This window comes from Patiria miniata, unplaced genomic scaffold (assembly GCF_015706575.1).
Source record: "Patiria miniata isolate m_02_andy unplaced genomic scaffold, ASM1570657v1 HiC_scaffold_21, whole genome shotgun sequence".
Taxonomy (NCBI): Eukaryota; Metazoa; Echinodermata; class Asteroidea; order Valvatida; family Asterinidae; genus Patiria; species Patiria miniata.
This window is the reverse complement of record NW_024037060.1, coordinates 5,178,194-5,191,538: the sequence shown is the minus strand read 5'-3', so window position 1 is coordinate 5,191,538 and position 13,345 is coordinate 5,178,194. Positions and strand designations below refer to the sequence as shown.

General features: G+C 39.8%; 1 protein-coding gene across 2 annotated transcripts in view; it reads left to right on the top strand.

The window, feature by feature from the left end:
- The window catches only part of LOC119729767, a 44,642-nt gene extending 31,676 nt beyond the window's left edge, over positions 1-12,966 (top strand). For both annotated transcript variants that reach the window (XM_038202507.1, XM_038202508.1), the window contains 2 exons: positions 837-953; positions 10,795-12,966. In XM_038202507.1, coding sequence (XP_038058435.1) covers positions 837-953; positions 10,795-10,860 — 183 coding nt within the window. In that variant the 3' untranslated portion in view covers positions 10,861-12,966. The remainder of the gene's footprint in view (positions 1-836; positions 954-10,794) is intronic.
- The last annotated feature ends 379 nt before the right edge of the window (positions 12,967-13,345 follow it).

Here is a 13,345-nt window from a genome sequence, read left to right as displayed (position 1 = left end):
AAGAAAAGAAACTAATATACGACAGCAAAATATCAAAAATTTTGACAAATTTTGGTCAGGGAAATCGGCATTAGCATAAAAACCAAACAAACACCAGAATGCCCTTAAAATGGCAAAATGAAAATGAAAATGGAAAAAATGGGACACAAAGGTGTATTTCCAAGTATGGAATTAAAAAAAAATACATCACATGGGCTCTTTAACTGGAATCATCATGGAAGTAAAGATAAACTTCATCGACTCCAGTCTATCGATGTAACCGAATATCAACATACATGTGTGTATGCCGAGTGATGAATGTTAATGTGAAATCAAATACGTCAATGTGTCAACGTATATATATTTTACACAGGTGCGCCCTAGTAAATGCTCGTGTGAAATCCAGCGCACGAATGCAATTACAAATTTATTACCAAATCCCAAAGCAATTATGTGGATAAGGGTTAATACAGCTGCATCCTCACTGAGAATACAAATTTAGTAAAAGTCCATGTCAAAGTTACTTTTGGAAAAAAGGCAATTTTTTTTTTTTTTTTGGCGAACACCGGATTTTTAGATGATAAAAATTTATGACAGACGTTTTCACTGACAGTTTGATTTTGTTCTTTGAGCAATATAACGATATGCCTATGCAGGCTGCAGCAGGATACAAGTTCGTTTTGCCTTTTTACAGTAAGTGCCGAAGATTTGGAAACTTCACATCAAATAAAATGTGAAGTTTGCAACTTAAAAATTAAAGAGATAAGTCAGATTAAATTCATCGAAAAAAGACGAATTGATGTAAATGTCAGCCATTTTGAGTAAATGAGTGTGTTTGGTGCTATTGTTGTTGCCAGGGAGACACTTCGCCAACGTATACAGCTGACGACATGACGAAAGATCCAAAGTCAACGTGTATATTCGACGAAGCATTGAAAAGGATTTCGCCCAAGTGGCAGGAGCGACTATTATCGGTAGGTATAATTAAGTCTTGCTGTAGAGATCGATTATTTGCTGTAAAATGTTTCAGTGACAATGATGCTTACCAAGGGAGTGCTTGCAGCTGAAACCAACCGCAGTGCAGCAGCGGAGCAGAAGCGGGCCATGCGGAAGACTAGAGTGTCAGCCCCGACCAATACACCACCAGCCCACACGTGTCCCAGGTGTGGGAGGACTTTCCGGGCCCGGATTGGCCTCATTAGCCACCTCCGAACCCACCGTTTTCTTCCCTAGACCACGAAGCCATGGTCATCTACGACTAGTACGTAGGACGAGCAGCAATACACGCCTTGATTTAATTGGTATTTGTGAAAAGATTTCCAGTGGTTTATCATTGTGATCTCTAAAACTAGTTTGACCCATTTGGCTATTAACTGACCCAGTTTCTTCAGGACCCTTTCTCGCAGCTTCCGCTAAGAAAGGTCAGACTCAGTCCCCGCTTTAAGTCTCCGTCTTTCAGGGATAAGCAAAAGAAAACCGTACAGACAGGACATCCTTGATCCATCGATCAACTGTTTTGCAACGGTGACATTAATGAGTGACAATTGAAAGAGGAGCCAGTTTGGATTGTTGTCGGGGTTCAATGTGTATAGGAAAACTTGACAACGTTCTCCTCGGTGGAGTTGCAGCTAGCGGCAAGATTCGTGGAATGCCTGAGCAAGGATGTCTTGTCTGATCGTCTCAAAACTTAATTCCTTGTATTAAGGCATGGAAGGAAATATGTTTTGCTGGAGTAATCTTTACCCTCAAAGGACCTTAAAGCATCATCCATGTTATTGCCTTGGGGCCCGGGCAAGTAGGGTATCTTTATGAAGCATCATTAAAGGGGCTGCAATGCCACTTGGTCCCCGTGGTGTGTACCATCGGTGATGATTTATGGGGGCTGTAATGCCATCCTTTCTCCCTAAGGATTCCCCGCCAAACTCGACCCGCTTCTTTTCCTGAGGCATGTTGCTGTAGAATGACAAACGAAACATTGCAGCGTAGACTCCATGCGTCTGCAAGGGTCCCTATATGGGATACCTGCGTATATTAAGACGCATCATGGGAACGCAAGGCCACTTGTTTCACCACCCATCTCAAGGAAGATTTTGAGAGGTAGTTCCTCTTGTTAGAAAAAAATACTTTAATTTTTTTTTATCAAAGTCTGAAGGCAAACCGGGTATATGTTATTGCGAGAGGACCTTGTGCTGTTATTCCATAATATACAGTCAGGCCCGGATTATCCAATAGGCGCAGTAGGCACTGCGCCTATAGGGCTTACGAACAATTTGGGGCCTACGAATAATTTGGTACTGGTGCCTAGAGTGGAGTAGGGCCTACGGAACACTGGTGCCTTGGGCCAACGCAACACTTAATCCGGCACTGAGTTCGATATTTCTTTACGTGCCCTTTCACTTTTGTCGTATAGGTATATCGCATACATTATTAACATGTACGTTTCCTCCGTTATTGTCCGAGTATAAGTGGTCGAAGCGGTCGAAGTGGGGGAAAGCGGGGGCATCATCCTTCCCCACTTTTTGGATCCTCGGCCTCTGGTGTAAATTGACAAATACAGACATAATTATTTCCCTTCCCCCGTTGAGGGGGAAAACGTTCTGCCGTCGCCAAGTCCGAGTATGTACCCGAAGCAATCTGTCGCGACTTTGGTTCATCTTGTTTTAGTGGTCATGTTCCAATAATTTTTTACATAAATAAACGATAAGGCAAGCCAGTGCATTAAAGCTTTATATTTTACCTCGGGGCGCAGTTTGTTTTACAGAGGTTTCTAACAAGAGGTACGGCAGCCATTACCAGAGTTGAAGCCCCTTTCCGTGCACAATGCACCAATTCGAGTGTTGAAAGGGAGGTCTTGGTATGAACAAGAGTGCTTAAAACACCTAGAGCTATATAGCCACTGATACTCCAGAACATACACAGTGTGTCACCTATCAGGGGCTCTCGCTGTGTCATCCTCGGCAGTGTCTCACCACCCGCATCCACCCTTCCAATTGACAGGTTGTCGGTAGAACACTTAAGATGTGTCCATTAATCCAGACAGGTAGAAGCCCAAAAAATCACAAGACGATCACCCGAACCCCATCCCCTCAACCATCGCTGTTTGCATTCACGTCACGTCTTCAAGACCGATGTAATCGTATATCTGGCGTCAGGATTCAGTGTGGTCCTACAATTGTCGCTTCGTCAGTCACGTGAAAATAAAATATTCTACTCTTGAGAAGGATCATGTGCATGTGCATTAAATTTGCTTTACAATTCAATAACCAAGAAAATGAAAAACAAAACACATTGCTTAAAATATTTTTGGAAAGATGAAGTGTTTTTTTTTTGTAACTGAGCCAAATGCTGCACATGAAAGTACGTTTCAAAATGTTCACAGATCCAAGCGAATAAGCGTATTTTTCAAGATTTTCAATTGAACATGCATGATGTTGAAACAAAATGTAAATTTAAAAAGGTTATCTTCATGTTTTACGTAACAAAATCAAAAACAATTCACCACAAAAAAAAAAACATTTCGTTTAAATATAAAATTCGTATGCGTTTGATTAATTTTGGCGTCACCAAACTACATGTAGAAAGCACTCAGAGAGCGCAAACCTTCGCCAAGGCTAAACAATTCCCCGCCATATTGTCAGTACATCCAAAAGAAATACTCGCAAAAACGGTGAAGAATCCTTTAAAAAGTCCTGGATCCATACCCAGATCCGGATCACTTCAAAAATCTAATAGATTTGTACTTGTACCAAGGACCACCCCTAAAAAAAATCATGCAAATCCGTTCATAACTTTTTGAGTAATCTTGTTAACAGACAAACCAACCAACCAACAAACCAAATCCAATGAAAACATAACCTCCTTGGCGGTGATAATTAAGCAGGTCAAAGTTAAAATGCTTCTGTGCATGGGGTCAAAACGGCACCAAATTGTAACGATCAGTGATGTACTATTGTTTAAATTTAAATTCCCTGCTTCCGCTTATTCCAACATGAGAACCATCAAGTACAGAGATAATATCCTAATGAAATTTAGAAGCAAGGCTATAAAAAAATACTTGGTGGCGAACTCTTCAAAGTTCATCGAAAATGAGCCAATGAACTCTTCAATTCTTTACACAGTTCAGGAAAAAAAATAGAAAAAAGGTTCTCGAACTCAGTCGTCAAACGAGGAAAAAAAATCCTCGTTAATTGGAGGTGTGTATAGGTTAATGGGGGACTCATCACCTCTATTAGTGCCATTTCCCGATGCTGACGGGTACGGTATAGATTGATGGATGCCCTGAAAACAAAGCCGTGTCTCTTTACAATAACTTCCCCCGCCCCCGCCCCCACCCCCAGGCCTTCGCTGTCTGAAAACAGGAAGATGTAGACCACGCGATGTGAGGCATTATTCAAACGTCGTGAACAATCTCCGGGACAATAGTGCGGAGGATGCTTTTGGGGCGGACTGTTTACTTAGCTCGTTTCCGTTGGAGCTTTCAACGACGACATATTGAAGCATCAATTCACAATGCGATTTTGCTTGTCATTGGTGCCACTGACGCTCCACAATACAATTAATTAACAAGATGGGTTAATTGGTACCAACCCCAATTTAGGTTGTAAATTAAAATAATTTGGCCATTGCTTGGTGCGTCATGCAAGACAAATATTCTGAGTATGGTTTGGTATTGTGATGTCGAGCAACTACCTCAATGATAAGAAAGAGTCGATGGTCCACAAAATAAAATGCCATATTCATCAAGATTATACTCAAGTCATCAATGCACCCCAGTTTATTTATTTAATGACAATGTACTCATATAGACAGAGCTTTAATTATATGGTTGTTACGCCTTCTGTGTATTTTCTTCTGAAAAGAACAAGAAATTTAAGGACAGTAATAATTGTGTTAGGAGAATTGTTGTTGGCTCTACAAGTAAAAACCTTCAGTAGTTTTCAAATTTAATAAAATGTCTTTAAAGAACATTACATGTAACAAAATATGGAAATTTTACGCGCAGTAAAAAAATATACATCATAATGTACATGTTTGTCTGCAAGGTCAGAAAAACAATGGTATAATTATTACGAGGTTTATTATACTAACATAAGTTTGAATTCAAAACATGGATTTTTCCATTTTTACAGTTGTAGTCAAATTCAGCAATTACTCGATAAGTAATTAATTTAATTAGTTGGCAGTACTCGTTGAAAGTCTTTTATTTTTATCAAAGTAATACAATATCCTCCCATTAGGTGAACTATACAGTGGAGGAGACGTACAGTCTGCACTGTCACCCTTCTCGGTTTTTTTAAGGGAGTTAATTTGTTATAATTTCCCCTGACTATAATCACACTCCATCCATCGAAGCCATCATCTTCGTGTCAACTAACATGACAATAAACGCTTCATTGGTATTTTTTTTTTGGTTTATAGACGGTTCATACCGCATGGTAGACGGTAGATGTGTACATACTATCCACTCAAAAGCCGTGCAAAACAATAAGGCCTTCCCATGCAGTATGCACTGTCAAATAATACGAAAGAACACTATTAAAACGCTCGCATGTCGAGCGTTACTAGATTTATAGCTCTTTGTACTCGCTTTTGTTTGGAAATTGGCGGGAATCGTGCAGAGCACTTGCAGCTATTTCTGGCGCGAAAAAAAGTCTGCTGTCTTACAACTCACGACGTTAATGAAACCTCTGTAAACAAAAGTGAGCAATGTTTTATCCCTTCATTCGATTTCACTAAATTTAGGCAATGTTCCCCCCATAAGGCCAACATTAATTAACATTCTGGCTGGAAAAGGAGCAATATTTCGCAGTTTTTTTGCGAGTGAATGTGCTTGGAAAATGACAAAAAATTTACTGTTCACTGTTGTCTTTGTATCTGATAGCATTCGTGAGCCTCGGTTTGACCATTGCCTGCTTCAAAGTTCAGGAACTCATTGTTTTGTCGATGAGGAAAAATGGACCTCGTCACGAATCGATTTTTTTTTCAGAGAAGTGTACAGCAATTAAAAAAACCTTCATTCATTGATGTCCAACAAGGAATGTATTGAGTTGATTCATTACTAAACGTTGACTGGTATTCTCGTTAATTTATTGGTTTGGGCTTTCAGGTCAAATTAATTATTGGTACAAAGGTCGGGAACTCCACAAATGAGGCTTCTCTTCTCTTTGTTTATGATAAAATAACCTGACTCTTATTTGAAATATCAGCACGTACAGGAACATTTGCAATTCCCCGGAAGCGTACCTACCGATCTAACGAAAAAAAATCCTTGCTCAAAGTGAAGGCAGGACTGGCACCAAAAACCTTGTGAAATTAGGAAATGGCATCGATCCGAAGAAAACAATCATTGAAGGTGGTTAAAGAAAATGTTCCCGCGGGCACAGGTTGTTTGTTTTTTCATGCGTTAGCAACTGAATCAAGTTACGAGACTGTATAATATCCACATAGATGAAACTTCAACAAGTTAGTTGTCATTATATGCACAACAAGAAAATGGTTTTATGTACCTTTTGACACTCGCTGGGAACTAAAAGTGGATAATGCACACTCAGAATTTTATCTGGAAATCCTAAGGAATTATACAAAACAGGTCCTCGAATTTTCTCCAAAGCCTCTCAGCTCCCAAAATAAGCAAATGCGGGATGAATTTTTGTTTACTGCCTAAGGGAGGCGCTCTCAAATTGGGCCTAGTATGTTGGCCCCATTCCCGTGGAAAAAAAGGGTAAAAACGGAGGATTGTTTGAGTCCAACGTCAACACACTGCCAATCTGGATGGTTGGTGTTTGGTATCCGACGCGGTGAAAGAGCGTGCATATGAGGTCACCCTAATGCAAATGACCCCAGGCATCAAGTATAAAGTAATAAGGACCTACCCCCCCCCCCTCCCCCGAGGAAAAAAACACCTGATTTTATTTCCCGATTCCCTGGTTTGGCTTGGTCGCGTTCACCAATCATTCCCCCTCTTTCCAGACCAAAAGTAAAGCCCAAGGAAGCATGTTCTTAAATTCTGAAATTCAATCAGGAAGAAAAATCTTTGAATAACAAAAACACAGTTTGAGGAAATCACGCAGGGGTAAAATTATGGAAAACTCGGCAAGTGTAGATCAAACGTTTGCACTTCCCTTGCGTTCAAGAAAAAGTGCCTTGTGCGGTGATATACTTAATCAAGTTCTGAATATTCTTGAGATGTTTTTAAATCAACAGTTTACTTCAAAGACGTCACACTGGACCTTAAAGTCAAAGATCTTAAGACCTTAGACGGCGATACTCCTGTTAATACCGTTTGGTGAGCCTGCCATTGTGTTCATGCGTCGCAACAATTGGATGAATCTGAACTTAGTTATTTTATTGTATATTTTAGCTTGTTTGCTCTAAACAATTCTTCAAAACTGTTCATGCGCAGTGGCTCACAAGCCCAAAGAAACCAAACGGGAGGGGGAAAACACAGAGAAATTCTGATTAAGATGTGGGAGGAATACCTAGGAGAATATTCCGGGAAAACCCATGGAATAGGGAGGGACTGAAAACCCAAGTCAACCAGGGTGGGATTTGAACCAGGCCACACGCCCTGACTCCCTAAGCATGAATAGACCATAATCATGTTGCGGCCATCTTGATTTTTCCCATTCAAATCAACGTCACCAAAGTGAGGCTGGCAGGTAAAATAGTCTGGTTCCTTCCTGCACAAAAACATTTATCATTCAGTACTGTTATCGCCTACAGGGAGCATGGCTGAAATAGTAGCAGCACGATAAAGGTCTATGGTCAGTGTAAGAGACACACGGAAATAAGAAGTTCCTCTTTCGTGCTCAAAACGCATTACGGAAATGTAGGGTTGGCGCGAGAAACCAGGAAGTGTTTCGCTGCCCTTCCCACCTCCCCTTCCCCTCCACCCCCCCCCCCCCCCCCCCCCGCCCCCGACAGGAGATTGCGTGAGCGCGTCCAGGGGGCTATACCCCACCGGAGCACCTGCCCCGCCGGTCCCCGCTTTCCGTAAGCTCTTCGCCTGCTATTATTTGAAGACCAACACTTGTCAGGTGATTTCAACCTTCGCACCCGGTCTGATTGTACAACCGTGTCGAAATGTCGTCATGTTACAGAATAACTTTATGAATGTTTAATTCACCACATGTCGTATTTCCTTTTTTTTTGCACAAACGAACATCGAGAATAGGATATCAGGTGAATTATTAATCCCAGGCTGATGTTGTGAGGGTTTTGATGGTGGGAGAAGACGAGTGCAGAGTGGGTTAAGTTACACCTAAAATGTCTTAATTAATAAACAAAACCTTTTCTGAACTTTAAGTTGCCCTTGCCAGCATTAGTGTAAGTCAGAATAATTTCATATATGCTCCTTCAAAATGTTGATCGCACGCACATATTGGCATTGTCATTAAATTTGTATTAAACTCGTCAATTTTCAACTGTCATTTTCCATATACATTCCAATAACTGGAGAAATTATGCACAGATATCACACTTTGTAGAAAGGGTTAAGGGACTGCCTTTTGTGGTCTAAAATTAACAATTGCAACGAAATAAGTCAAATTCTGTTGATTGTTTCTTTACATATATAGCAGCTGCCAAAATAAACCAGCAGGCGTTAAATTGTATGATGGGGACTTTTTGCAAATGGGAACACACACAAAAAATGCGGAGGGCCCATGCAAGTAAGACCTCATTACTGTCTTGTCCAGGGACTATAGTTAATCCACTGAATGAAATCACTTTCTGCTCACTCGACCCATAGATAATCAGCCCGAGTTTCCCGACCCCGCGTCGGAAAAAGTGGAGATGATTAGCTTTATATCCTGACTCCTCGATTGAACCAAATTGTCTCCGTCCAAATATAGCGTTATGTGGTCACACGCACTATGAGACTTGATAACGTTGAACCCATGCTTTAGATTTAAAGATAAAATTGGTTCATGGAACTTCTATCTGAGAACCAATCTATTAAAAATATCATGAATCATCCTGTATGACCAACGGTATATTGACACGCGCTTATTGTCACTTTAATGGTAATCGTTTTCTGTCTTTTTGTGTTTAGGCCTATTCTCAGTATTCTCAGTGAAAGAGTTTTTAAAAGACTACCTGAAAAAAAACACAGAGACTTTGAAATTGTGGATTGAAAGGTAGTGGGAGCATATTGCTCGACACCATGGGAACGAGGTTACTGGGAGTATATAATTGAAAATTGAACAAAATAAATGACAATTTTGGACAGGTGGTCTATTTGTCTGAAGTGGCTATCTTAAAAGGTTGATTTGAGACAAATTTGCATTTTAGAGACCCGCGGATATTTTGGGGTGTTGGGCTTTCCGACGTGGCATTCTCGTCGGCTCAATCTTTATTTTTCCATCACATTCATTCGTTATCTCGACCACGTGTTAGGAAAAAAAACACCTGCGTGCGGCTGGAAAGGAAGTCTAGAGATGGTCCTCCCCGTCACGTTCAATCAGATTTGTTCTCGCCAAATTGTATCAATTTTTAATTACCCATCCCCCCCCCCCTTTCCTAGTATCCTACACACAATTGCACACCTGACTACTGGGACCATATACGTATATGGAAAGAAGTAAAAGATTTACGAGAAAGCTTCGCTGTGGAATGTGTTGGACAAAATGCTTTGCTATAAAGACGGATTAATTATTCGCTTTCACGCACAGTATTTTGGGGAAACATTGCTGTGGAGATGCATTGGAACCGCACGTTCTTATTGACTCAAAATAATTGCGTCTTCTTGTCTATTCGTCCATTACAAAAGCTGGTCGAAATCTGGGCGAGTTTCAGGGATCTAGTAAGCACCGCAAATATTGCCTTAGCAATGAGCCAAACGTGTCATGTGATGTATATTGCTAATGACTGATTCCCTGCTCATTTTTGTTTAGCAAAACAAAATGCTTTGCAAACTTTCCGGCTCAGTATAGCTCCGTGAATTTAAGCCTTTATCACTTTGGGATAAGGAAATGTTTTGTTTTCATCATGCTCGAAGTCTCGTCGTTGAAAAACAAGTTTCAAGCAGCCCTATTCTAAAATCTCCCAACGTGACCTTTCCCCCGCATTGTGTCTCTCAAAATCTCCATACATGGAAGTTGGTAAATGCCAGTTCCATGGTGCGTAATGTCATTTACGAAAACATGCAGGATGGATAGCCATCTGCATCAGAACCCGGAAGCCGTTTTAAAGCGGGTAAAAGACAGATGACTCACTTTGGAGCCATCAGTGTTCCTTGTCTCCATTTGTTTGACGTTCTCCCCGACATGATAACCATCTCAGTCTCCGGAAGGGCTTCTAGTAAGCGCCGGCTGATGATTATATTAATGTTATTTTTAAGGGTTGTTTACAATTTGCACCCGATTGATTGTTTTGGTATACAGAAACATTGACATGATCAGATTTTTCCTCGACCTTTCGAAAGCTTGTATTTGACATTGTACAATATTATGATATATAATACACCTCCCATTCTAGAACCTTCAAAGCACCCTCAGAAATTGAAAGACTGTATTCCGAAAATCTCGACTGACTTTTTCTTATGACTCACTCGTTACGAGAAGGAAATTGACTGGTTGCAATAATTAGACATAATATTGTGATCCGCATATAATAAGAATGGGGGAGAATATTTTGTCAAATTTTGACGGACATTTTTAGTAAACGAGAATATACTTTGATATTGCCATAGCAAACAGCGCCATCCTAAGTGCTTTGTCCGTTTATGGCCACACCTCACTCACAGAGCGTTTCTCATTGAAATGCTTGTACATTTTATTTCCTTGGTTTTATTCTTCTTTCCCCCCCCCCCTGTAGGTGTTAGAGGGCGCCCTGATGGAAACCAAGGGGAAGGAAGTTGACGACGGCTCGTTTGGCCTCTGAGGAGCACCGTACACAGTGACGTCAGTGACGTTAAGGACCTTGGCTACAACCTGATTGGTTCGACCAGAAGGAATTCAAACATTATTTTTATGAGTAATGAATTATTATTCAATATCGTCCTCAATAGTACTAAACAAGGTAAAAAAAAAATCTCGAACACTTGGAAATTAACGACTAAAAAAAATTATTGCTTTTTCCTGATTATGTTAATTTTTAGCCCTTTGAATCTTTATCAGTGAAGTCAAAAGGAAAATTATTGGGTGTTACAATAAGAACATTGAGTTGATATCTTTTTGTCAATGATTTTTCTTACTATTTCTCAGATATTTGTCAATATATATTTTCCTGCGGTATTGCTGGCTTACATAATTTCAGTCATACAAAATCATAACAGAGCAGTTATTTCGCAAGCAGAGTAGAACATTCTTTACGAATAAAGCTATCCACTTTTCCTCCTAGGAAGACGAGTACTATTGAAATTTACTCCGTCATAAAAGAAGTCAAAAAACCTGTAGTGAAACTTAAACAGTTATTGAATAATTAAATTAATTTGCACAAAAGCGGGCTTTAATGTACATATTTCAAAAAGGCTATTTATGTAAATATTTGTTGGTTCTATTATTAAATTAATGTGAAACACGCGCCTTAAAGTCTGTGTGTTTATCGTAGTTGAAGATATCAGTATGCTTTTAGTTCCGAAATATGATACATGAACCTTTTTTGTGAAGCAAGATCGTTCAGTACCATTTAACGTCTTAATTCACATTTAAACGTATTATTATCTTCACGGGAATTTATTAAAAGTAATGGACATCATTTTGCAAGTGTCATATCAAAATGAAACTGTCAAAATATCATGAAATATCCTACTTGATTGTTAGTAAATAATAGTATCAAGCATCTAGTGAAATCGTTGCCTCTAATATGCTGTCATTTTTAAGAAAAGAGAAATTATCATCTCTTCCTCACGATGGTAAGGACCAGGCTATTGCACTTTCAATGGGAACCCATGCTTTTGTGTCGATCGAGGAAAATGAAGATGCATTTTGACAGTTTTCTCAAAAATTATATCTACTGAGCTGAAATTTCTACACAGGTTAGTTCTGTTTTATTATAATAAACCTGCTTCAGATTTATTGTATTGTTGTTCCTTGAATTGGTAGAAACACAGTTTTGGCAGATGTGGTCCATCACTTTTATACATATCCCTTGATAGACTGGCCCATAATTATGTTAATGATGGTGGAGAACGTGTGGTGTCCGCGGCAAAGGTGTTAGCATGGTGTTGATGCAGATTGTATTTGGCCATCTTCCCCTATGACCAATTAGAGTTTTGACGGTATTAATTCGTGCCGGTTTCGCATTAATGAAGTTGTCGAGAATTTGTTATATATATAATTTTTTTTTTCAAATTAACGATCGACTCAACGTATATGGCACATAGTCCAGTCAATGACGAAGATCTTTGGCACCTTGCCAACAAACCGAAACTTGTAATAACCCTCCGAGGCGATCTCTGTCCCTTATTAGCCCCAGAATACAATATGATTTTTTTTTACTCCTATGAACTCGGCGGGGGGGAATCTTATATGGACTCTAATCCTCACACGTGACCTTTCATTGTTCTTATTATCTGCTAACCACAGAATTCCGTGCTTACGATCACCATTTTGTGCTAACTGCTTCTAGCATGAAAACTTATGTGTTAACCATGTAAGCACAGAATCCTTAGTTACGGGATGTACGCATGCGCATAAGCGACAATTCCTCGCTAATCCGCGAAAGTTCTTTTACGGGTAGTTAAGACATCACAGTTAGGGCGGCAAAAATAAGAATTGCATTCTTGAGACTGGCTAACATCACAGGAAAAATAAGGGGAATCGTTGTCTAAGTAAAAAATCCTTAACGGCAGAACGATGTACATGTCTCGGTTTGACGTTTTGAGGATCCAAGATGGCGCATTTGCTAATTAGCGTGCAGCAGCCACTGCATTTCGCATAGAGGTCAGTGGTGTTGTGCCGAATGTGTGCTCAAATTTGTATCCTTGTGGAGACACGCACACAATAGGGAACAAAACATTGTAAAGGTCTCCACAAGGCAATTTCTATAGATGAATAGGTCTCCACAAGGTTTTCACGAAATAGATATGGATTTTACTCAAAAACTAGGAATTTCCAAGGTGGGTTGATCCGTCGCAAATGGAAGAGTTTTAGAAAAGGGATATTAAGTCCAAATTTCAGCCAAGGAAATTAATTCTGGTTAAAATAAGAGCATTTTGAAACTTCACTTTCAAAATTGAAAACTTTACTACACGAGAACAAAGAAATGTCTCCACAACAAAGAAATGTCTCCACAAGGATACAAATTTGAGAGTAAGTGAATCTGTGAGTGGTAGCGAGTGTGCGATTGAATGCGTTGTTGAATATGGTGCCATTGTGATAACCGTATGTACATAAGAAATGGTCTAGATTGAGAGACATCATTC